Source organism: Chiloscyllium plagiosum, unplaced genomic scaffold (genome assembly GCF_037043375.1).
Source record: "Chiloscyllium plagiosum isolate Xiang-an unplaced genomic scaffold, Cpla_swu_hap1 HiC_scaffold_1, whole genome shotgun sequence".
In the NCBI taxonomy this organism is placed as follows: Eukaryota; Metazoa; Chordata; class Chondrichthyes; order Orectolobiformes; family Hemiscylliidae; genus Chiloscyllium; species Chiloscyllium plagiosum.
In genome coordinates this window covers 76,899,959-76,924,667 of record NW_028270139.1, presented here as the reverse complement: position 1 = coordinate 76,924,667, position 24,709 = coordinate 76,899,959, and the positions used below count along the sequence as shown (strand labels likewise).

Below are 24,709 nucleotides of genomic sequence, written 5' to 3'. Positions count from 1 at the left end.
AACAATATACCTTCCTGGTCTGAAAATTAAGATAGACAGTTAATTCTTCTTGCTGTATCCTCATATCAGTGATAGCACAGAGGTAAAAACAATGACTGCAGATGCTGGAAACCAGATTCTGGATTAGTGGTGCTGGAAGAGCACAGCAATTCAGGCAGCATCCGAGGACAGGCAAAATCGACGTTTTGGGCAAAAGCCCTTCATCAGGAATAAAGGCAGAGAGCCTGAAGCATGGAGAGATAAGCTAGAGGAGGGTGGGGGTGGGGAGAGAGTAGCATAGAGTACAATAGGTAGGTGGGGAAGGAGATGAAGGTGATAGGTCAGGGAAGAGAGGGTGGAGTGGATAGGTGGAAAAGGAGCTGGGCAGGTCGGACAAGTCCGGACAGGTCGAGTTACTGGAGGTTAGAAACTAGGATGAGGTGGGGGAAGGGGAAATGAGGAAACTGTTGAAATCCACATTGATGCCCTGGGGTTGAAGTGTTCCGAGGCGGAAGATGAGGCGTTCTTCCTCCAGGCGTCTGGTGGTGAGGGAGCGGCGGTGGAGGAGGCCCAGCACCTCCATATCCTCGGCAGAGTGGGAGGGGGAGTTGAAATGTTGAGCCACTGGGCGATTTGGTTGATTGATGCGGGTGTCTCTGAGATGTTCCCTAAAGCGCTCTGCTAGGAGGCGTCCAGTCTCCCCAATGTAGAGGAGACCGCATCAGGAGCAACGGATACAATAGATGATATTAGTGGATGTGCAGGTAAAACTTTGACGGATGTGGAAGGCTCCTTTAGGGCCTTGGATGGAGGTGAGGGAGGAGGTGTGGGCACAGGTTTTACAGTTCCTGCGGTGGCAGGGGAAAGTGCCAGGATGGGAGGGTGGGTCGTAGGGGGGCGTGGACCTGACCAGGTAGTCACGGAGGGAACGGTCTTTGCGGAAGGCGGAGAGGGGTGGGGAGGGAAATATATCCCTGGTGGTGGGGTCTGTTTGGAGGTGGCGGAAATGTCGGCGGATGATTTGGTTTATGCGAAGGTTGGTAGGGTGGAAGGTGAGCACCAGGGGCGTTCTGTCCTTGTTGCGGTTGGAGGGGTTGGGTCTGAGGGCGGAGGTGCGGAATGTGGATGAGATGCGTTGGAGGGCATCTTTAACCACGTGGGAAGGGAAATTGCGGTCTCTAAAGAAGGAGGCCACCATAGAACACACCAGATGGCCTCCTTCTTTAGAGACCGCAATTTCCCTTCCCACGTGGTTAAAGATGCCCTCCAACGCATCTCATCCACATTCCGCACCTCCGCCCTCAGACCCAACCCCTCCAACCGCAACAAGGACAGAACGCCCCTGGTGCTCACCTTCCACCCTACCAACCTTCGCATAAACCAAATTATCCGCCGACATTTCCGCCACCTCCAAACAGACCCCACCACCAGGGATATATTTCCCTCCCCACCCCTCTCCGCCTTCCGCAAAGACCGTTCCCTCCGTGACTACCTGGTCAGGTCCACGCCCCCCTACGACCCACCCTCCCATCCTGGCACTTTCCCCTGCCACCGCAGGAACTGTAAAACCTGTGCCCACACCTCCTCCCTCACCTCCATCCAAGGCCCTAAAGGAGCCTTCCACATCCGTCAAAGTTTTACCTGCACATCCACTAATATCATCTATTGTATCCGTTGCTCCCGATGCGGTCTCCTCTACATTGGGGAGACTGGACGCCTCCTAGCAGAGCGCTTTAGGGAACATCTCAGAGACACCCGCATCAATCAACCAAATCGCCCAGTGGCTCAACATTTCAACTCCCCCTCCCACTCTGCCGAGGATATGGAGGTGCTGGGCCTCCTCCACCGCCGCTCCCTCACCACCAGACGCCTGGAGGAAGAACGCCTCATCTTCCGCCTCGGAACACTTCAACCCCAGGGCATCAATGTGGATTTCAACAGTTTCCTCATTTCCCCTTCCCCCACCTCATCCTAGTTTCTAACCTCCAGTAACTCGACCTGTCCGGACTTGTCCGACCTGCCCAGCTCCTTTTCCACCTATCCACTCCACCCTCTCTTCCCTGACCTATCACCTTCATCTCCTTCCCCACCTACCTATTGTACTCTATGCTACTCTCTCCTCACCCCCACCCTCCTCTAGCTTATCTCTCCATGCTTCAGGCTCTCTGCCTTTATTCCTGATGAAGGGCTTTTGCCCGAAACGTCGATTTTGCCTGTCCTCGGATGCTGCCTGAATTGCTGTGCTCTTCCAGCACCACTAATCCAGAATCAGTGATAGCACAACCAATCAGCGCATCTTTTTATAAAATTGGGTCCTTTTTCTTGTGTCCTGGTTCTAATGAATACAAGATGAAACGCTTCAGCTTGTTTCCTTCTGGCAAAATTTATTTTCTGTACTACTAAGAAATTATTTTTATTGTTAGGTATACATAGCTGAAGGTTTTCTTCTATCTGGGATCTGATTTGTCCAGTAGCATAATCAGCTGGGTTCATAACATCTCTTTGCAGTGATATGAGTTTAAATCAATGTGAGTGTTTCAGTTATGGTGTTCTTCAAATAAGGCAAAAGTGTTACAGGAAAGTGACTCACTGTCTCCTTAGGGCAGTGTGAAGCAAAAGTGGTATTAGTGAGGAAGAGTCAGTGTAGAAAGCAGGAACGCTTGAAGGGTGTGGCATTGTCCATCCAAGGGTACAATAGTAGACGTGGCATCAGGTCTGTCCTGTTCTGGGTCGTTCAGGCTGACAGCAGTCATTATGTACCGGAGAGTTTAGTCTTTATGGAGTGGGTAGTGATATTGGACTTTTGTCTGGGATTCTAAATGGTAATACTGTGCACTAGAGAGCTTAGTTGCAGTCAGGTGGAGAAGTTTGAAGTGACTGGGTGAGGTCACGGATAAGTATTGCATTGTTCCACAGAGGTTGACATGAAAAGGTAAGGTGCAGGTTAGTTTAAAAGTAATGGATCAGGAAGGGCATTGAGATGTATATCATAATTGGCTTGAGGAAGAGTAGGAAAATCGACATAGAAAATGATGGGATCAGTGGAAACATGTGAGTTAAGGACTAATGAGCAAAAAGTCACAAAGTGGTCAGTGAAGGATGATGGGTGGTGTGGTGACATTGATGGATTACAACGCACAGGTGAACATTGGTCAAAGGGAACCATCTTTTCAGAACAAACACCATCACTTCAGAACCGACAGCGTTGTGTTACAATGAGGTCCCATAAAGGCAAGGAGCTACAATACCTTGTGAGCTGATTGGCATCTCCTGATGTTCAAGGTATGGACTGGCATCTTTCGATGTTTGAGGTGTGAATAAAATCATGGAGGGAAAGAGAGAACTTATACACCTTAAGGAACCTGGCTGGAGGAAGTAACAGGCTCCAGAACAAGAACTTCCATTTTCCAGCTAGAAGCTTATGACAGACAGGATATCTTCTTTTCAAAACAATGTACAGTAGATCAGTGGTGCTCTATTTTGAAAAAGCCTGGGAATTTAAGAGTTTTACTTTGCACTTCCCACACTCTCTGCATCCAATTTGCTGCATTAGCATGTTTGCCATCAGGGAAGGTGCAATAGATTGCATACACATTTCTGTCACAGCTCCCTGGGATCAGCAAAAGGTTCTGCTCCCTGAATGTGCAGCTATTGTGGGACCATACTGATTGAATACTGCCAAATTTATGCATAGTATCCAGTCAACATTCACGATTCCTACATCTGGATCATGAATTAATGTTTTCAGTGCACCTCAATGGTTACACGGCTGTCTGCTGCTCTGACCCCCCACCCTCACTCAACAAAGTGTGAATGCTTTTGAAGAGGAAGAGTTGGAGGACCATGATGTCTCCTCCGATCAGGAAGGAAATAGTATTGGTCATGACATGGGCCAGGAGGTTTGTTATGAAGAAGAAAAAATCCAGACAAAGCTCAAATGAGGTAAATGTGCTGATTAAAGAAAAAATTATGACTAGATTCCAGGCTGAATGATGAGTGGATACCTGTTTTTTTTTCGGTTGTGCTTCTTAAAAATCTGCTTCCTGCTTGAGACATACACGATTTATTTATTTTGAGGTATGCTTTGATTAAGTAAAGCATCCTGTTCTATTTCTACTATGTAGTGTGTTCCTCGCCTATATCAAACTCAAGAGAGAAACATAGCCACTAGGCTAATCATGGGCAACAGTACCTACATGGCACTATCTGCTCATGGATGGGAATATACTATATAGCTAAGCTTGAGCAAGCCCATATGCATGCTACCTTGAAAGCCATATGCTGCCCTTCCTCAGCGTGTTGACTCATGTCGTCCTGGTACCTGCTTCAAATGAGAATTATTCCTTCTTGAGAACTTTGCAAGGCTAATGTCAGAACATGAGAGAGGAAAGACAAGCGTGATTGGGCCAATTGGACTGCTATTTTTATTCTGGAGCATGCTCTGCAGTCTCTAAATCATTTTTGATGTAACTCATTACCTTGTTTCCTCACTATCCCTTTAACACTGGAGAGCTTTGTCTTCTATAGCTCTTAAGGTTGCTTTTGCTAAGAATATTTGATGGCTGTACTTCCACTGCCCTATAGCCAAGACAATGCCAAACACTTTACTTCATCCCCTGAAAAAAATTAAGACTGTCATCTCTCTGTCGTGTATTGTCTACTTTTCCTAAGGATGGTCTATCTGATTGTAGAGATCCTAAAAGGGGGATATTAGTCTTTCCTCCAATCCGCAGAGCACTGTCTCATTTCTTTATTCCTTATGTGAGTTGTTTCTCTGTTCTCTGCAATGAGTGAACACAAAATTGTTATCTTCACTTTTTCACTTCATTCAACATTATATTGTCCCTGAAATTGGTCTGCCAACCTTGGCTGCAATCCACAAATGATAGATCTAGTTTTCCCTCGGTACTAAGAACAATATGAGGCGTAAACATGGCAGATGAAATGATAAATGCGCTATCAATGGAAGATTGCCTTGCATTTTGATGTGGCAATGCTCCACTTCTTTTGCTGCAGCAAACTATATCAGCAACTAGTGGTGTAATGAAAATGCGACAGTCCTGTATGCACTGCAAATAAAAATATATTTACACAAGTGTACATTGTAGGCATTGACCATTGTGGCACCCTTGTAACCTCAAAATGTTGTCTTTGTCTTTGTCTACGTTCAGGTTTGCCGTGATATCCATAGCTGAGATGGAGACAGCCTACTACCTGATATGACCTGTTAACTGTGCTGAGTTTGCTGAGTGTACTTTGTGAATTTGAATCCGGCCTGGGTGGCTATAGTAATGCTGAGGTTCTCCTGTGCAGATGCACCTTCCTTGGTCTGACTTGCTGGAGGCATTAGGCTCACACAGAGAGGAAGCTGAGTAGCTGTTAACAAAACATAATAGTCAGCAGGACATCTCTGGAGTGTTTTGAGATGGGGAGTCATGACAATGCACTGAACCCAGATGGACTCCTCCAGCCTGCACTCTTAAGCCTCTATTACTGCTATGATGCATGAACGCTTCATGAGGTGCAAATGCATGTTTAATTCTGAGCCCTTGCATTGCATTGTCTAGGAAGTGGCAGAATTTTAATAGCATGAGTTGGTGTCCTACAGCCAGTGCAGATATTCTGGGTGGTGCTGAGGCTTATACGCTATTATCTTAGGAACATAGGCCAGGAGAAGGCCATTCACCCCACCAAGCCTGCCCCGCCATTCATGGCTGACTGACCACTTCAAAGCTTTTTACCCACCCTCCAATAGCTATAATCCTTTATGCCACTGGTAACCCATAAAAAGTTAATGCCTACTATAAACATGCTCAAAAAATGAACTTCCACAGTTGACTAGTAGAGAATTTTGAAAGTTCATAATCCTCCAAGTAAAGTAATTTCTCCTCATCTTGGCCATAAGTGGCATTCTCCTCATCTTTAAATTGTGCTCCATGGTTCTAGATTCCCCAGCCAGGGGAAATATCTTGCCTGCATCTAGTGTGTTCATCCCTTTAAGTGTTTTGTAAATTTCAATGATTTTATCTGTCATTCTTTGAAGGTTTAGAGAATACAGGCTCAATTTGTCCATTATTTCTTCATAGGAGAGGGCCACCATCCGTGGTGACCTTTAGTTGTACTCCCTTGACAGCAATAATGGTAAGGAGATCAAAACTGCGCACAATATCCAGTTGCAGTCTAACTAAGCTCCTATGGAACTGAAGGAAAACTTAATTACTTCTGTACTTCAATCCACTCACAAGAAATGGCAACATTCCATTAGTCTTCTTAATAACATGTTGCATTTGCACACTAGCCTTCAGTGACTTATTAACAAGGACAACTGGGTCCCTTTGGGATCTACATTTTCCAATGTCTTAACATTTAAGATGTACTTTCCGTTTCCAGATAACCTCACATTTTTCCAAATGCATGTTCTAGCTCAAATCTGTCCAACTTCCCTGAAGCCGCTTTATACCTTCTTCACAAGCCACGTTCCTACTTTGATTTGTATCAAACGCAAATTTGGAGATATTACATTTTGTTCCCATCTCCAAATTATCGATATATATTGTCAACAACTGGGGCTCAAGTACTGACCCTTACAGTACCCCTCTACTCTCAGTACTCTCACTACTCTATCTCAGTCTCGCTCTAGTAAAGTCTACCTCGTTCTGACCACGTGGCTCACTATCTGTTCTATTTGGTATCCCTTTAAACTATTTTAGTTGGACCAAGTGTGGCCTTGAAGAAGGTAAGTTTACATTGAGTAAATGAGGCCATTTCCCATTATAGTGCTTACCTGTGCTGCTATATTAGTCAAGGGTGCACTGGTCCAATGGTAGGCCTCCTGTCAGCTTTGGGGAAGAGATCCTCTTGTTTTTTCTATATAGCTTGGCTCAGAACCCCTAGTGAGGTGTTACTCAACTGCATCGCTGACTTCTGCTTGGAGCTACCCATCTTTTGTAGTATGGAAGTGACCAATAAATGTTCTCATAATGTTTCTGGTTTACAATGAGTGAATCTTTGTCTACACTGCCTTTAAATATGTCATTGAGACCTTCAACTTCAGAAAGCCCTATTGGGGAAAGAATTTTTTGCCCAAACTGGTCTCTAAAATTCACCATTGTAATCATGCAAAAGCCCCATGTATTATATAATCAGCTGAGACCTGATGGATTGCCTAAGAAATTCTAATCATCTCCAGTGCTGTAATTACTGATTTGTTCAATATTGCTAGTACTCCTTTCTTCTTTTCATACATATTTCTGCTTAAAGCTAATGAATATATTAGTTATTACTTCTTTGAGTTAGCTTTGTTGCCACTGTATCATTGCCCTTTCTGATGATTTATGCATGTGCACGTCTAATTTCCTTTGACATGCTCTATGCATTTGTGCACATAGGCGGCACGTGGCTTAGTGGTTAGCACTGCTGCCTCACAGCACCAGGGTCCCAGATTCGATTCCAGGCTCGGGCAACTGTGTGGAATTTGCACATTCTCCCCGTGTCTGTGTGGATTTCCTCCGGGTACTCCAATTTCCTCCCACAGTCCAAAGATGTGCAGGTCAGGTGAATTGGCCATGCTGAATTGCCTGTAGTGTTAGGTGCTTTAGTCAGAGGGAAATAGGTCTGGGTGGGTTGGTGTGGACTTGTTGGGCTGAAGGACCTGTTTCTATACTGTAGAGAATCTAATCTAATCTAATATCAAATGCTGTTTCTCTTTTGCCTTGTCTCACCCTTGAATTTTTTTTAATTCCAGTGCTGTTTGTCACTCCCAGTTATTTTATGCATTTTGTCTTTTCCACCCTGGAGGTCATACCCTCACACATTGGTTTAAATTTCACCATCACTTGTTAGCCTTCCTACAAGGAAGTTTGTTTTTAATTCTCTGGAGGTTCAACCCACACAGGTCACTTTTGCTATATGTGAAATCTTCTTGCCTCCACCATTTCTTCAGCTGTGTTGTAAATTGTTTTCTATTTTTTCTGTGTTTATTAGTGTGTGACACTGGGATAATCCAGAAATTTTTTTTTTAGGTCTTTTAATTTCCTCCTAAGATCCTGAAGTGCTGCAGGACTGTGTAACCCATTTTATTTCTATGTAATTGGTTCCCACATGGACCATGACTTGTAGCTGTTTCTATTCATCATCACTCACTACTACCACCACCGCCACCACCACCCAATTCAAACTGCTGTACATCTTTGTGGTGTCCTTTTGTCATAATATCAAAAAGGCAATATACTGATGTGGGATTTACATTGGTGCTTTTACCTGTTCTCTGTTAAATCCATGTATATAAAAAAAGTACATTTCCTGCACCCTTTATATAGTTACTGCCCTGTAGTTTCATGGATTTACACCAGATTGAATGAATAACTCTAGATGGCTCCCCCTGACATTCTCATCCTTATTGTTTTGTTCAGAATTGTATGAGCTGACTTGAAGTACCATACTACTGGAGATTTCGTTCATGTGCTGATTTACTCTGCATGGCTAATCACTTATTCTGCTTAATTTATTGGTGGTAGGGTGACCATTTCCTGAAGCATATTCTCGAGGGAGGTTTCAACCTCCAGTTTGCTGTGTAGTGATTCCAGTCTCTCAAGTTCAGAAATCTTGAACTCTCACTTATACTACTTCCATAGCTATTCCTGGCACTATCTTTTTACTTCTGTCAGAATTGTTTAAGGTATGGTAAAGCTTGAAATTATAAACTTGTTACCTTTATAAACAATTAACCGAATTGTCCAGTCCAATTAAGCAGAAAGATTCTGAAACAAACGAGAACAGAAAATTGCTAGAGAAACTAAGCAGGTCTGGTTGCATCTGTGGAGAGAAAACAGAGGTTAACATCTTGAGTCCTCTGTGACCCTTCTTCAGAACTAGAAGTAGCTAGGAAAACATGGTATTTATGCCAGTGACTGGGGAGGGGGAGAGGAGTGAGTGGATAGGTGGGGCTGAAGCTCAGAGTGAGAGAAATATAGATATGCAGGAAGATGGATTGTTGACAGTAAACTCGGGAGGAAGTTAAACTATATAGGTGATAATGGATACCGAGTACAATTAGTTGAAAATAGTCCATTTCATGCCAGATCCTGTGATTGTGTGGACAGTTAATGGACAACAATTCTCTGAAATTGTTAAAACTCTATGTTGAGTTCTGAAAGCTATGAGGCACCTAAGCAGAAGATGAAGTGATGTTCCTCCAGCTTGCATTGATCTTCACTGGAGCAGTAGGCCGGAGAAAGAAATGTTGGCCTGGGGACAGAGTAGTGTGTTGAAGTGGCAGGCAGCAGGAGACTTGGGGTCACTTTTATTGACAGAACGTGGATTATATACAAAATGGTCACCCAATCTACATTTATTTTCCCCAGTACAGAGGAGGCTATATTGTAAGTAACAAATACACAGGAATGGGAGTAGGATGTTCAGTCCCTTGAGCCTGTTTAACCATTCAGTGAGATCATGGCTGATCGGAAGCCGAATGCCGTATACCTGCCTTTGACCCATATCCCTTAATACCTTTGCTCAACAAAATTGTATCTGTCTCAGACTTAAAATTAGAAATAGATCCAATATCTACGGCTGTTTGAGGAAGAGAGTTCCAAACAGCTACCACCCCTTATGTGGAGAAGTGCTGCCTAACGTATCTTCTGAATGGTCTGGCCCTAATTCTCCGACTGTGGCCCCTTGTTTTAGAATCCCCAAACAGTAGAAATAGTTTATCTTTATCTACCCTGTCTTTTCCTATTAATATCTTGAAGACTTTGATCAGGTCACCACTTTATCTTCTAAATTCTAAAGAAAACAGGCCTAATTTGTGTAATCTCTCCTCATACCTGGATTTCTGGAATTAAGTTAACATTCTTGTAAACTCGCATTGTATACCCTCCAAGGCCAATCTATCCTTCAGCAGCCTCGATTGAATGAATTGCAGGAAATTGCTTCACCAGCGTTGTGTCTGGGATCTTGAATGGTGAGATAAATGAGTAAATCTGCGATTGCATAGGAAGGTACTATGGGTTGTGGGGAGGTGTTGCAGTGGACCACGGTTTCCCAGAGGAAATGGTTGTTGCTGAATGCTGACAATGGATGGGAGAGGAATATGTGGTGGCATCCCAATGGACGTGGTGCAAATAGTGGCTTATGACCTCTTGGATACAGAGGTTGGTGGGGTGGGAAGTGAGAAGGGTAACCTCCTCATTGTTGTGGGGGGGAAGGGAAGGACTGATGGCAGAACTGCAGGAAGTGGGTTGGACACATTTTAAGGACTTTCATCCAAGGTAGCAGGAAACCTTCCATTGAGGGGAAAAAAAGTGACCATTTCTGAGGCCCCTCTGCGGAAGATTGTGTCGTCAGAGCAAATACAGTGGAAACAGAGAAACTGGGAGAATGGAATAAAGTCCTTACAGGAAGCAGGGTGTGAGCATATAGAGGTAACTGTGGGAGAGAGATTCTAAGAGATTCTGAATCTGTTCTTTATTTTGTCTCAGAATGAGCACGATATGAGCAATACCAGGTAATAGCATTTTGATGTGCAGTTAAAACATCATTCCAATAGTTAGTTTTATTTTACCAATATTTAAATCTTGGAGATTATAATCGAATTGTACATGTTCTTTTGAAAAAGATTCACTCGTGGAATGTGGCTCCCTCTGGCTAGGCCAGCATTTATTTCCATTCTTAATTGCCCAAAGGGCAGTTAAGTGTCAACCACATTGCTGTGGGTCTGGAGTCATATGTAGGCTAGATCAGGTAAGGATGACAGATTTCCTTCCCTAAAGGGCATTAGTGAACCGTATAGGTTTTCTGACAATCAGCAACGGCTTCATGATCCTAATTAGACCCTTAATTCTAAATTTTTTATTGAATTCAAATTCCACCATCTGCCATGGCGAGATTTGAACCTGGGTCCTCAGAATGTTAGCTGAGTTTCTGGATTAGTAATCTGGTGATAATACCGCCTCTATAAGCCTTTTTAGACCTGACTTTTAAAATCAAATTTTAAGGAATGGTAATTGTGGGCAAAACTTTATATTTTTCATACCAGTTATGCTTGACTTGTATTCTTCTCGTTTAGTTTTGATCTGCATGAACTGTTACAAGAATTATTATAGCTCAAATTTGGGCTGATGGTGAGCAGTGTTTCATGATGGACTTTTGTTGTGTAGAAATAAACAATGAATGTGCAGATGACAGTTAACTAAAATAGTTAACTTCTTCACTACAATGGAATGAAACAGTCTGGAGATGCTCTTGAAGAAGGTTTTTTGAACGCGGTTTTGTGTTCCAAGTTACAACTTCGGCAGTAAATCCACAAACTGGTTCTGAAATTGTTTTTAGAAGTGGAGATACTTGAACCACTCCCCTGTACAGCACGTGTTGTGTACAAGCCAGTTGATGCTAAGGTTGCATGGCAACCCCTGAGCCTTACTCATACTGAATTGATTCTGCTTTTTGTGGTCTGGTGGAATAGAAGATGGATTTTGTCAGTACACTGATGTCTTATAATCATACGTAAGATACGCCCATTCTTGCACAGGAAAATAGTGAATATTAAGACCATAAGACATAGGAGTGGAAGTAAAGCCATTTGGCCCACCGAGTCCACTCTGCCATTCAATCATGGCTGATGGGCATTTCAATACCACTTACCTGCACTTTCCCTGTAGCGCTTAATTCCTTGAGATTAAGAATTTATCAATCCCTGCCTTGAAGACATTTAAAGTCCTAGCCTCCACTGCGCTCCGTGACAATGAATTCCACAGGCCCATCACTGTCTGGCTGAAGAAATATTTCCTCATTTCAGTTCTAAGTCTAAGTCTGTGCCCATGGGTCCTGATATCCCCGCCTGATGGAAATAAATTTCCAGCATCCGCCCTTTCTAAACCATGCATTGTCTCATAAGTTTCTGTTAGATCGCCCTTCAACCTTCTAAACCCTAATGAATACAATCCCAAGATCCTCAGCCATTCATCGCATGTTAGGCCTACCATTCCAGAGATCATCCGTGTGGATATCTGTTGGACACGCTTCAGAGCCAGTATGTCCTTCCTATGCCCAAAACTGGACACAGTGTTCTAAATGGGGCCTAACCAGAGCTTTATAAAGTCTCAGAGTATTGATTAACAAAGTCTGAAGCTTGCTCCTTAGATACATTTGAGACAACGTTTTGACTTGAATTACTGCTGTGTGTCTCGTGAGGATAGAAAAGATGATGCCAAATTACCTGGCAAAAGAATGTTCAACTTTACAAATGGAAACTGAACTATAACATTGATTGAGGATACTGCAATAGTGGGAATACTTATAAAGCCCTGGCATATGTGAGGGAAAATGATTTGTCTCATTTCGAAATAAACTCTGAGGTCCTGGAGTATAATAGCATTTTCTCTTTCATTCCCTTATAAATATCTCACAGGTTAGCCTTTCATTCTACAAATCAGGAATGGTGTGATATGTAGTCGAAGTTATCTTGTAATAATTCAAATGGCAGGCTAAAGGTATGTAGATTGGATACTGAAATAAGGTGGACCTTTTTTAATCAATTTTTAATCAATTTAATTGAATTATCTTTTTGACTTAATTGAGGCCTTCAAAATGGTATTGGGTTACTATCTGAAGGAGAAAAAACATAGGTCTGGAAAAAAGATAAATGAGCCTGGCAACGAGCCAGTATGGATATAATGAACTTTTTGACCTCTTTCCATACTATAACCATTGTATATTGCTTTCCTAGTAAACTGATCAGCAAAGCAGCCCAAAACCCTTTGAGAACTGACAATGAGATAAATGAAATGAGAGCCGGAAAATATATTGCTCTTTATATGATGGAGATTTAAATAGAGTACTATTTTTATTTAATTTTTTTCTGAAATAAGTTGTGGTCTGCTGTTTGGATCAACATCTGAGTATTGCTTGCAAGCAGTTGACCATTTTAAAACATGGTTTATGATATCTAAGGTCCCAGTGGGCATTCATACCCTCCTGCTGACACAAATAGAGTTACAGTTTGCATATAAGATTATCATAAAATACTGTTCAGCATCAAGAAAGCACTCACTCTACTATTCATAGTCATAAATGCAAAAAGAGCCTTGTTCATATCCGCTGAAAGAAAGGCTTGCTCTCATCTTCTGAATATATATGTTCATTCTTACTTATTCCTGACTGATGTAATTGCATCATTTTATGACTGTATAATCCCCAACTGGTCATTTCATCTATTAAACCTGCAATAATGTTTTATTTACATGAGCCATGTATTTTCACAGTTAAGACCCTTTCTAAAGTATTAAAATCTTCACATTATTTATAAACTCGACCTCAATGATGATTTGTGGCGGTGAATTCAGAATTCTAACCATGTTTACGTAAAGTTTTTTGTTTCTTTGGTCTTAACTGTGTGTAAGATTTTAATGTCCTATAATACTTGAAGCTATGGGGGAGGGAATGAAGCTGAAGAAACAGTTGAGCAAAATCCTCAGTAATTGGCAAATTGGATCCAGAGAGTTCAATGGACACACAAGAATTTTAACATCAAAATGAGATCCAAGATTCTTGTGGGAATTGGAGTCCTGAACTTGAATAAACTCCTAAACCCTATTATGTTATGTCTTATCTGACTCCTCAATTGGTAATCCAGTACTACAATAACCTGAATTTGGCTCAGATATTGGAGCAGTAATAGGAGAAACACATTAAGAAAAAATGTCAGATGTTATTTGTTCCTACAGAGAGCATGTGAACCTTAGTCACTGGGAAAGAGGTATTTTGGCAGATAAAATAATAACGGAAAAAGTGGAAGACGAATTTAGTGAGAGTCCATTGGATCATTTTATGTTAAAGCTGAAGTAGAGCTGAAAAGGATCCAATTATCATTATTGCATAATGTGAAATCTTTCAAACTCGACTTTGGTCCATAAGGCAATATAGAGTTGTTAGACCTATTACTACTGATCAATGAATTTTTTTAGCAGGCGCCATAAACATTTTTGAAGGTTGAATGGTTACTTTTGAGGCATAATTTGGCTTAAACATGGTGCATACAATTTTTAATTTCATCATTTTTAAAATGTCTACAATGCTTTTCAGTTTTAATCTTCGCAAGTTCCAAGTAAAGATTCATTTTTCATTTTTTTTCCTTTGTAGGCAGTTGACAAAATATTATAACATGAAGTATCTCTGCCAGCCTAAACTACCATAAAAAGGGAACAAAATGAACTTAAGCTGTGCTGACAGGTAAGAGATTTATATTTTGATTTTAAGTTATTTTGTTTATCACTGAGTAAAATTAGCCAATAGTAATGTATTTTATAACCTAGAACATACTTCAGAGAAATAGACCATTAGGCCTGACCAATCTACGGTAGCACTTTGCTATCAAATCTCCTCCCAGTTTCCTTCATCTAACTTTATTAACACAGTTGTCTATTTACTTTTACCTCATGCTTATCTAGATTCCCCATTAAACTCAACTATACTTTTGTATGTATTGGAGGGAAACTTCCAGATGGTGATGTTTCCATGCACCTGCTGCCTCTGTCTTTCTAAGTGATAGAGGTCATAGATTTAGAAGGAGCCTCAGTGAGTTTCTGCAGTGCCCCTTGTAGATGGTAAAAACTAATGCCATGTTGCATTAGTGGTAAAGGAAGTGAATGTTTAAATTAGGTAGATAAGTTAAAGTAGGTAGTCAATTGCCTGTTTTGTTTGGATGGCAATAAGCTTCTTGATTGTTGCAAGGTACTTAACAAGTATGTGAAGAGATGTGTCTGTTAAATGGTGGACAGGCTTTGAGGAATCATGAGGGTGGTTACTCTTCTGCCCCTTTCCCCCTCATCCTCAAAAGCAAATATAAGAAGCTTATGAATTTCTTTCCTATTAAGACTAAGACTATTTAATCAATTGATTCTGTCACATTCCTCAGTTTCATCAATCAACCTGGCTGAACTTCCTACCACTGGCTGTGAGCTCTCATATTTCTCTAGTTTCTCTGCTATCTGCTTTCACACCCTCACTGCGCTCATCCTGCTCGTGAGGTCCACCTCCTTCCCATAATCATGTTCCCACGTAACAGCTGATCACTGAACTTTCCTGCTGCCAGCTGTGTTAGCTGTCATTGTAAATAATTCTTGTTCATCAGTTCCCTCTATTTAAAATTGCTTTCTTGGAAAATGTAATTTTCCATTTGTTCCATTAGTTGTTAATTTTGAAGGAAAATTGTCACCTTTTCTTTTTTAGTTGAGTACAGACTGAAATGAGGAGGAAATGCAAATTTATTTATATGATCCTTGTGTCTGTGTACATACGTGCTACTAGATTAATTGGCTCCAGAAGAAGCTAATTCAAAATTAAAATACTGTTGATGCTGGGAATCTGAAATAAAAACAATCAATGTTAAAAATACCTGGTCAGGCAGCACCTGTGGAGAGAGAAACAAGTGTAAATGTCAGGTCGATGATGATTCATCAGAATTAACAGAAAATCATTTCAGTTCAGAGTATTCAAACCTTTAGTTTTGTAGTAAAAGTGTCTGTAAGATCTTTTACAAATCCTGAAGAAGGGCTTATGCCCGAAACGTCGATTCTCCTGCTCCCTGGATGCTGCCTGACCTGCTGCGCTGTTCCAGCAACACATTTTCAGCTCTGATCTCCAGCATCTGCAGACCTCACTTTCTCCTTTTACAAATCCAGTTTTGTTATTTTTTTCGAAGATGAGAGGATGATTTTAAGAGGCCATAATTTTTAAAAATCTTGTGTTATCAGAGATGACAGTAGCATTTTTGATGGGGTAATGGATGAAGATGACAAGGACAAAGCAAAAAGGTGAGTCGACAAATTAAGGTTTTAAAAGTATTGCTGTGATTGAGGTATAATTAAATAAACAATTCTGAAAATTTTCTTTATATTCTTTTCAAATACTAAAAAGAAAACAATAATATTTATTGTTTCAGCAGAAACTCTTGTATAGCTGGATGCACCAAAGAAAACGACAAAACAGTTAAATTAGTAGCCTAAGAATATACTTTTCCTTGCCCTGTTCCAGCTGATTCATTAGTTTCATTATTAAATAAAATCATGAAATGCAAGATTCAAATGACACCTCTGCCTTAAATTTAGAGAAATCATTGCGTCCATCCATCTGTCAGAGATGATGAGCATGCAACAAACAATCCATGTTGGATGGGGTGTCCTCATATGGTACACCTTTGAGTTTTAAAGCTTGGAACAAGGCGTTTTGATACATTGTCTCTTGACTGGTCATTAAACACTTGTCCACTTTATCCGCTGACAAGCCTCCTCACTATCTGCAACTCCTCCAGTCTTTGTATCATCTGCAAACATACTAATTAGACCTGCTCCATTTTCCTCCAAATCAATTATATAGACCATGAATGTCAGAGATCCAAGCACTGACTGCTGTGGAGCACCACTAGTCACAACGCTCCATTCCAAAAAGCACTCTTCCACCTCTACCCTCTGTCTTCTATGACATAGTCAGTTGTGTATCCATCTTGCCAGTTCACCACTGATACCATGTGACTTCACTTTTTATACCAGTCTGCCATTAGGGATCTTGTCAAAGGCTTTACTGCAGTCCATGTAGCCAACATCAACTGCTTTTCCCTCATCGATTGTTTTCGTCACCACCTCAAAAAACTTGGTCAAGCCAGTGAGGCATGACCTCGCCTGCACAAAACTATGCAGTTTATCACTAATAAGTCCATTTGCTTCTATATAGATCTTGACCCTGAGAATCTTTTCCAATAATTTCCCTACCACTGACAATGGGACAACTTTGGCTATTCTCCAGTCCTCTGGGCCCTCACCTGTGGCCAAAGAGGATACAAATATGTCTGTCAATATTTCAGCAATTTGTTCTTTTGCCTCCCTCAATATTCTGAGATAGATTCTATCAGGACCCTAGGACGTAGCTACTTTTAATACCTTTTAAGACTCACAACACCTCTTCCTTTTAATAGTAACTTAGCTTGGAAATTCCACACTCCCTTCCCTGAGATCATCCTTCACCAATTCCTTCTCTTTGTTGAATACTGACACACAGTATTTGTTTAGGACCTTACCTATTTGTTCTGACTCGACACATAGATTCCCTCATTTGTCCTTGAGTGGGCCAACGTCTTTCCCTGGCTACCCTCTTGCTTTTTATATATGTATAAAAAGCCTTGAGGGTCTCCTTAATCCTGTTTGTTAATGACCCCTTTTAGCCCTTCTAATTCCTTGTTTTAAGTTCTTTTCTACTTTCCTTATATGCTTCAAGGGCTTTGTCAGTTCCCATCCTCCTCGACCTTATGTATGTGACCTTTTTCTTTCTGACTAAGGTCATAACATCCCTGGTCATCCAAGGTTCACGTAACTTGCTATACCTATTCTTCATTTTCGCAGGCGCGTGCTGTTCCGGAACTCTTATCAACTGCCGTTTGAAATACTCCCACGTTTCCAATGTGAATTTACCCTCAAACAGCCAACTCCAATTATCTTTCTCTAGTTCCTGTCTAATATTGTTGTAGTTTACCTTCCCCCCAATATAACACCTTCACCCGAGGACTGCTGTTATCCATAGCCTTGAGTATCTTAAAACTCACTACAGTATGATCACTACTCTTGAAATGTTTCCCCACTGAAACTCCACACACCTGGCCAGACTCATTTCCCAAATCCAGGTCCAGTATAATCCGTTCCCTGGTTAGACTGTTTACACTTGTGCTGCTTTTTTCTGTGCAACATACCCATGCAGTTTTTCACAATGCCAGGTAAATGCCAGTGTTGTAGCTGTAATGGAACAACTTGTCTAGGGGGCTGGCTAATTCTGGAGCACTCATTTTCAGTACTGTTGGTGGATTGTTGTCTGGGTCGTTGCCTCTGCAGGATTCAATACTTTTTAATTGTTTCTTGATGTCATGTTTAGTGAATCAAATTGGCTAAAGATTGACATCTATGATGTAGGGGACTTCAGGAGAAGTCTTATGATTGTGGTAAAAATACACAATTTTGACTTTAATCTTCTGATATTTTTCCATACCTGGGGTCTTTCATGCATAAATCTGATTTTAAAAAAAGGAAAGCCACTGAAGTAGAATGGCCACAGTGCTCATCTGACAACAGGTTGAGATAGTTCATGAAACCATCTCTAAACAAGATCTGGTTTGCACTGAAATTAACTTCATCAAAATGACTGAATGCAGTACTCAATTCTGTATCTGCTGTTTCATTTACATCTTTCTGGAACTTTCACATATTCATTTGAAAGTCACCTGCACAATATACAGCTGAGGGGAAAGGAAATAACAAAACCGGACATCGGAATACAAAAAAACAATTTATTTTGTTAAATACTTTTGATCAGAGCAGAGAGAGAAGGAAATAACTTTGTTCAGCAAGACTGGAAAGCGTGCTCTCAGTCTCTTTATTCTCTCAGCCTGTCACAAATTGGAGTAACTTCCCTTCTTCAAAAATTTAAGCATATGCAGAAATGTCACCATTGCTGAGGATAGAAAATATCAATTAAACAACTTTGGTCTTGAGTTAAAACTAATGCTTTCAGTGCTGTAAGGATTTTTTTTCAAATAGTGTCATGACTGATGTGGGAGGAGTGCACTGTTCCTTTTTGGTCTCACTACTCCATAGATCATGACATAGATTTAATTGTCATGATTTGGAGATGCCGGTGTTGGACTGGGGTGTACAAAGTTAAAAATCACACAACACCAGGTTATGGTCCAACAGGTTTAATTGGAAGCACACTAGCTTTCGGAGCGACGCTCCTTCATCAGATTTAATTGTGTTAGACTGGTACCCGAGAAAATAAAATGGGCAGTCAACTAGTTTTGTTCTAATGAATACAGAATTGTTGATTTATTGTAAACTAACCTATTACATGAATGTGCAAAACTGATTACACCCTCAGTTCACGAAAATATCAATGTTTACCACTTTGGATATCCTATAATACTTACAAGTACAGCCAGGCACACCGGAAAAGGATAAGTCATTTTCGATGCAGAGATTCATATTTTTAAAAAGACACTGCTTTTAAGTCTTCGTTCTTGAAGGCTAAAATGATAAAGCTTGAGATCTTCTGGTGCACAAAGATTGATGTCACTGAACAACTACAGGTGTTCAGGAAATATTGACTAAATCTTCCAGAGGCCTTCCTTACAAAAGCATCTAGAACAAGAGCCTGCAGATATTTCACTAGACCCACATTAAGGATTTTTTTTTGAACCAAAAACTGAAGATCTGAGTTGGGACACTTGTTTCTTCAACAGGCTTTTCCCAAACTACTCCAAACAGCATCCAAAGCAGAAACTAGAACCTGACAGGAGATCTCCAGTTTTTTTTTTAGAAAAAAGCAGTTCTCAGGAGACGTTTCTACCAATCAACACCTTGTTAACAAAAAGTTGTTCCAATGTCCTTTCATTGATCTCTTTTGGGAAAAAAAGCAATAAAGTCCATAATCCTTTAAACTCAAGGCAATAGAAATTATTAATATGAAGCATTCATAAAACTGCCTATTATTGATTTTTCTTTCTGTATTTTATACTCTTTCCTTTTCCAATTTATACTTTTGGGTGTGTTTGATGTTGCATTCTGTTATTCTCAGATTTTATTCTTCTTCTCAGTAAATAATATCCCTCTTTATGCAAGAAACTTGTAATAGACTTTGTTTTATTTCTAGTGCTATGACGTCTGATTTGGCTGTATGCTTTTTAAAAAACCTTTGTTCTGGCTAATTGAGAGCATTTGAAAGAAGGAAGCTGATTAATTCCTCTCTATCAAAGCATAAACAAAGCAGATTATCAACCCAGCGCTTCTAGCTAAAGATGGATCCAAATGCGGTGAATAGAGATAGTGGGCTTCAGTAAACGAGTGTGACTTTTGAACAGATTTCTTTTCATTACAAAACTACTTACACAAAATGTCACAATCCAAATTCAGGTAATTATTTGCATACATTTTTAAGGCCTAAAATGTAAAATTTATTAGAATCGTGGATGTCATCTTTTCATTTATTTGCTTGTGTCTTTAGGGTGTCAAGGAACAAATCAGAGAAGAAAAGACGAGATCAGTTCAATGTGCTTATTAAAGAGCTTGGTTCCATGCTACCTGGTAATACTCGGAAAATGGATAAATCAACAATATTACAGAAAACAATTGATTTTTTACAGAAGCACAAAGGTAGTTAATGTGTTCTATGCCAACAAAACCTTGTTTTGAATTTATAAAATAATTGTGCTAATTTTATTGGGGAGGGAGAAGTGGAAATTGAGCCATTCATTATTTCATGCAAGTAATTTGGGGGTTTTACTTTTAATTTTTTAATTGGTCAAGATCATAAAGGTAAATTTTATTGTATTATTGTTTCAATAGCTGGGTTTACTAATGAGCCAAGGACCAGGATGAAACCACATGACCATCAGACCAGGCAGAATCATGCTATAAGGCGACACATGCTTAGTTATCTGGATTTGCAAGTTGTAGTCTGAGCTATTAAATAAACCTGTATGAGATTTTCAAGATACACCTTCCCTGTGTTGGTATATTTGAAATGAAATGCAGTTATGGCAATTCAATATTTTTTGCTAGTAGTCATGAATGGACGGCCGGGAATGTTTGAATCTCAATATTGTGACAGTCCATGAGATCACCAAGAAACCGATTGCAAAAGAAGAGATGAAGAACACGCTCATTGAACAATGTACCCAGACAGATTGAACTCCATAGAAAACTTGATTGCTCCTTGAAATGGCATGATTTCATCAATAGTCCACACACTAGTAACCTGGAGGAGCAGTTCATATAATATTATTGAAAGGGTTTCTTAGAACAACAACTCTGACCAGAAATCAAGCTATACTAGACTTATTATTGTGTAATGTTGTAGAATTAATGTCTGCACAATAATGTCACATCTAGGTAGTAGATATGAGTGAATTTTGTATCCAATTTATAAGAGAGACGATAATGTCTGGGTATAGTGTTTTCGCGTAAATAATGGATACTATGTGGGCGTGAAAGCTGAGCTAGGTTAAATGAACTGAAATACCAGGTGCTAGGGCACAGTGGCGGACATTTACAAGGATAGTTCACAATACACAGAATAAATATATTCCTACAATAAAGTACAATTCTAAAGGGTGGACTCACCATCCGTGGTTAAGTAAAGATGTTAGTGAAGCATCAAACCTATGGAATATAGCATATAATTAAATAAAGATGAATGGCAGCTTCAATGATTGGTGAGAAGGTAAAGAACAGCAGAGAACGACTAAAAGGTTAATCAGGAGGAAGAAATTAGAGTATGGATAGAAGGTGGCTAAGAATGTAAAACAAGATAGAAAATGTTTCTACATTTATTTAAAAATGAAAAGAGGAATTAAATTGTTATTCCTCCAGAGAGTGAGAATGGGACGTTAATAGTCAATGCCAAGGAAATGGCAGATGGAATGAATAAATAGTTTGCTTCTGCCATTACCATAAGTGATAAAAATAAAGCATTCCAGGAATGGGTGGAGTTGAGGACATGGATTATAATCACCAGGGAAGTGGTACTAAGCAAACTGATGGAGCTGTGGACTGACAAGTATCTAGGTCCAGATGTATTTCATCCTAAGATCTTAGGTTGCAAAGAGGCTGTTAAGTTTCCAGAATTCCCAAGATACAGGCAAAATTCCATCTGACTGAAGAGTAGCAATTGAAGTCCCTTTGTTCAAGATGCTAGGTCAGAAACAGGAAACTACAGTTCAGCTATGTAGTTTGAGCCTAAGGGAAGACACATTTAAAACAGAGATGAGAAGGAATTACTGCTCTCAAAGGGTCATGAATTTGTGGAATTCACTACCAGAGAGTACAGTGGATGCCAGTGCACCAAATACAATTCAAGGAGGAGATAGAGTGAAGAAATTTGCCAAAGATAGCACCTTCCAAACCTACATCACTATCATCTCAAAAGACAAAGGCAGCAGCTACACACGCCTCAACAAGTCAAATTGCAGGTGGTATAGTTTGTAATGTTGTAGAATGGCAGACAAATCACCTGAGTGGACCCTTCTTTGGAAAGTCATGGATCCATTTCAGATCTTTGACTAATACATTTGCAGTCAATGCCATTTGCTGTTAAAGCTTGAACTCTGGTTCCAATCCAGAGTAGCAGCTGGAATAACTGTGTTGCAGCTGTGAGGCAAAGAACTAAATCATACCCATTTAACATTTAGTTGCCATTAAAGAACCATGCTTACATGAAGATTGCGGCTTGGAATTGAATATTTATGGATATTTGTCATTTCAGAAAGATAGTTAGAAGGGGAGCAAAGAAGGCAGTGGCACTGTTAATAATGGATGAGATCAGTTTGTTTGTGAAAAGTAATCTTGGATCAAAGGGTCAAGATAGGTAGTGTTAATAAACACCAAGGGGCAACAAACATTGATGGAATTGTAATGTTGGGCACAGTTTAAATTAGGAAATTAGAGCTCTATGTAACATGGAGTAATATCATAGTAATAGGAAACTTCAGTTTACACACAAACTGGGTGAACTAAATTAGCACTATTGCTGTGGAGGATGAATTCCTTTAGTATGTATGAGTTAGGTTTCCAGAGCACAAGATTAAGGATCCAATTGGGTATCAGGCTGTTTTAGGTTTAGTTTAAAAAAAAACTGTCCTACAGCAGCTGTTCGGAAATGGTGACCATAATGTAACATAATTTTAGATTTTTTAAAATTATACAGTTTAGTTTTGAAAGTAGGGTGTGCCCTATATCTAAACAAAGCCAACTATAAAGGGATGGGGGACAGTTTGTCTATGATGGATTGGGAAAGTACCTTATAAAAGATTGCCAGTTGACAGGCAACGTGAAGGAATTTAAGGAAATACTGCATTGTCTACAACAGTCATACATTCCTCTAATCATTAGAATATCCAGGAACGATGAATCAGTCATGACTTAAAAATAATTTGGAAAATGAATTAAATCAAAGAAAGTCCTTAAGGTTGCCAGGAAAGATGGTAAACCTTAGGATTGGAAACAGTTTACAATCCAGCAAAGGACCAAGAAACAAATGCAGGGCAAAGTATGAATGCAAGCTAGCAAGAAATGTAAGGCTGGACTGTGGAAGTTTCTTTTGGTATGTGAAAAGTAGAAGATTAGCGAGGAAAAATATGAGCCCATTACAAGTGGAGACAGGAGAATTTATTATGGAGAATAGGAGAAGTAAAGCAATTATTTTGAGGCTGTGTTCATGAAGGAAAAGCAGAACCTCGAGAAATACTTGGTATTTGACAATTCTTTTAAAACTGATGAACTGAAACAAATTATTATTAAGTGAGAGCTAATACTCAAAACTTAATTGGGTTGAATGTTGATGAATCCCCAAAGACCAGATGAAGTATATTCAGGCGTATTGAAGGAGCTGATGTTTGCATTGGTAGTTATCTATCATAATTCTATAGATTCTGGAAAGACTTTACAGACTGTTCAAGTAACAAATGTTAACCAGTTATTTAAAATGGGAGAGAAAGAAAATGAAGAGCTATAAACGTTAGTTAGTTTGATAGCAGTAGCCATGCCAATGTTAGAATCAATAATAAAGGATGTGGTAACTGGGTATTCAGAAAACTATAATATGTCTAGGCAGAGTAAATATGGATTTATGAAAGGGAAATAATGTTTGACAAACCTGTTGAAGACCTTTGAGGATGTTACTTGTAGTGAAGGTGAGAGGAGACCAATGGATGTGGTGTGTTTGGATTTTCAGAAGGCTTTCAGTAAGATCCCACACAGCGGAGTAATACACAAAAGTAGAGCACATGGTATTGTGAGTAATACACTAGCATAGATGCAGAATTGCTTCACAGGAAGTGAATAAGAATAGTGGATTATTCTAAGGATGGCAGGCTATTGTCAGTGGGGTACCTCGAGAATTACTGCTGGCTTCAAATGTTCACAAGATAGATAAATGAGTTAGTTATGGAGACAAAAATGCATTGTTAAGTTTGTGAATTGTGAATTTCTATTTGGCCAAACCTTCTTTCTGGAAACTTTCAATCATATCTAAAGCTTTGCTGTCAGTTTAGGGCAGCACGGTGGCTCAGTGGTTGGACTGCAGTCTCACAGCGCCAGGGACCCGGAATCGATTCTAGTCTTTGGCAACTGAGTGGAGTTTACACATGTCTGCCTGGGTTTCCTCCGGGTGCTCCGGTCTCCTCTCACAATCCAAAAGATATGCAGGTCAGGTGGATTAGCTGTAATTAGATGCATTAGTCAGCGGGAGATGGGTCTGGGTGGGTTGCTCTTGTTGGGCCAAAGGGCCTGTTTCCATACTGTTGGGAATCTAGTCTAATTATTTGATTTATTATTGTTACATGTACCTAAGTAGAACAAAAGTTTTGTTTTGCAAGCAGTACAGGCAGGTCAATACATAGAAGGACATACAGATCATAGGGTGTTTAGACAGAACAAGGCATACAAAGTTAAACAAGGCGAGTTGAGAATGCAAGTTATGGTGAGGATGCAAAGAAGCTTCGAGGGAATGTGGGCAGACTAAATGAATGAGCAAAAGCAGTGTGGATGGTATATAAATTCATTTTATTTTTTCTGCACTTGCAAGATGCAGACTATTCTGGCTAGGTCAGTATTTATTGCCCATCCTTAATTACCCTTAAGAAGGGTAATTCTTAATGATGAGCTGCCTCCTGAACCACTGAAGTCTGTGCTCTAGATAC

At 40.2% G+C, this 24,709-nt stretch overlaps 1 protein-coding gene across 3 annotated transcripts in view; it reads left to right on the top strand.

The window, feature by feature from the left end:
• Positions 1–24,709, top strand: part of clocka (clock circadian regulator a) — a 142,654-nt gene that overhangs the window by 5,884 nt on the left and 112,061 nt on the right. For 2 of the 3 annotated variants that reach the window (XM_043690694.2, XM_087988202.1), the window contains exons 2-4: positions 14,119–14,208; positions 15,732–15,791; positions 20,017–20,165. In XM_043690694.2, coding sequence (XP_043546629.1) covers positions 14,186–14,208; positions 15,732–15,791; positions 20,017–20,165 — 232 coding nt within the window. In that variant the 5' untranslated portion in view covers positions 14,119–14,185. Of the gene's footprint in view, positions 1–14,118; positions 14,209–15,731; positions 15,792–19,665; positions 19,926–20,016; positions 20,166–24,709 lie in introns of those variants that run through there. The other variant, XM_043690703.2, reaches the window with a different exon arrangement.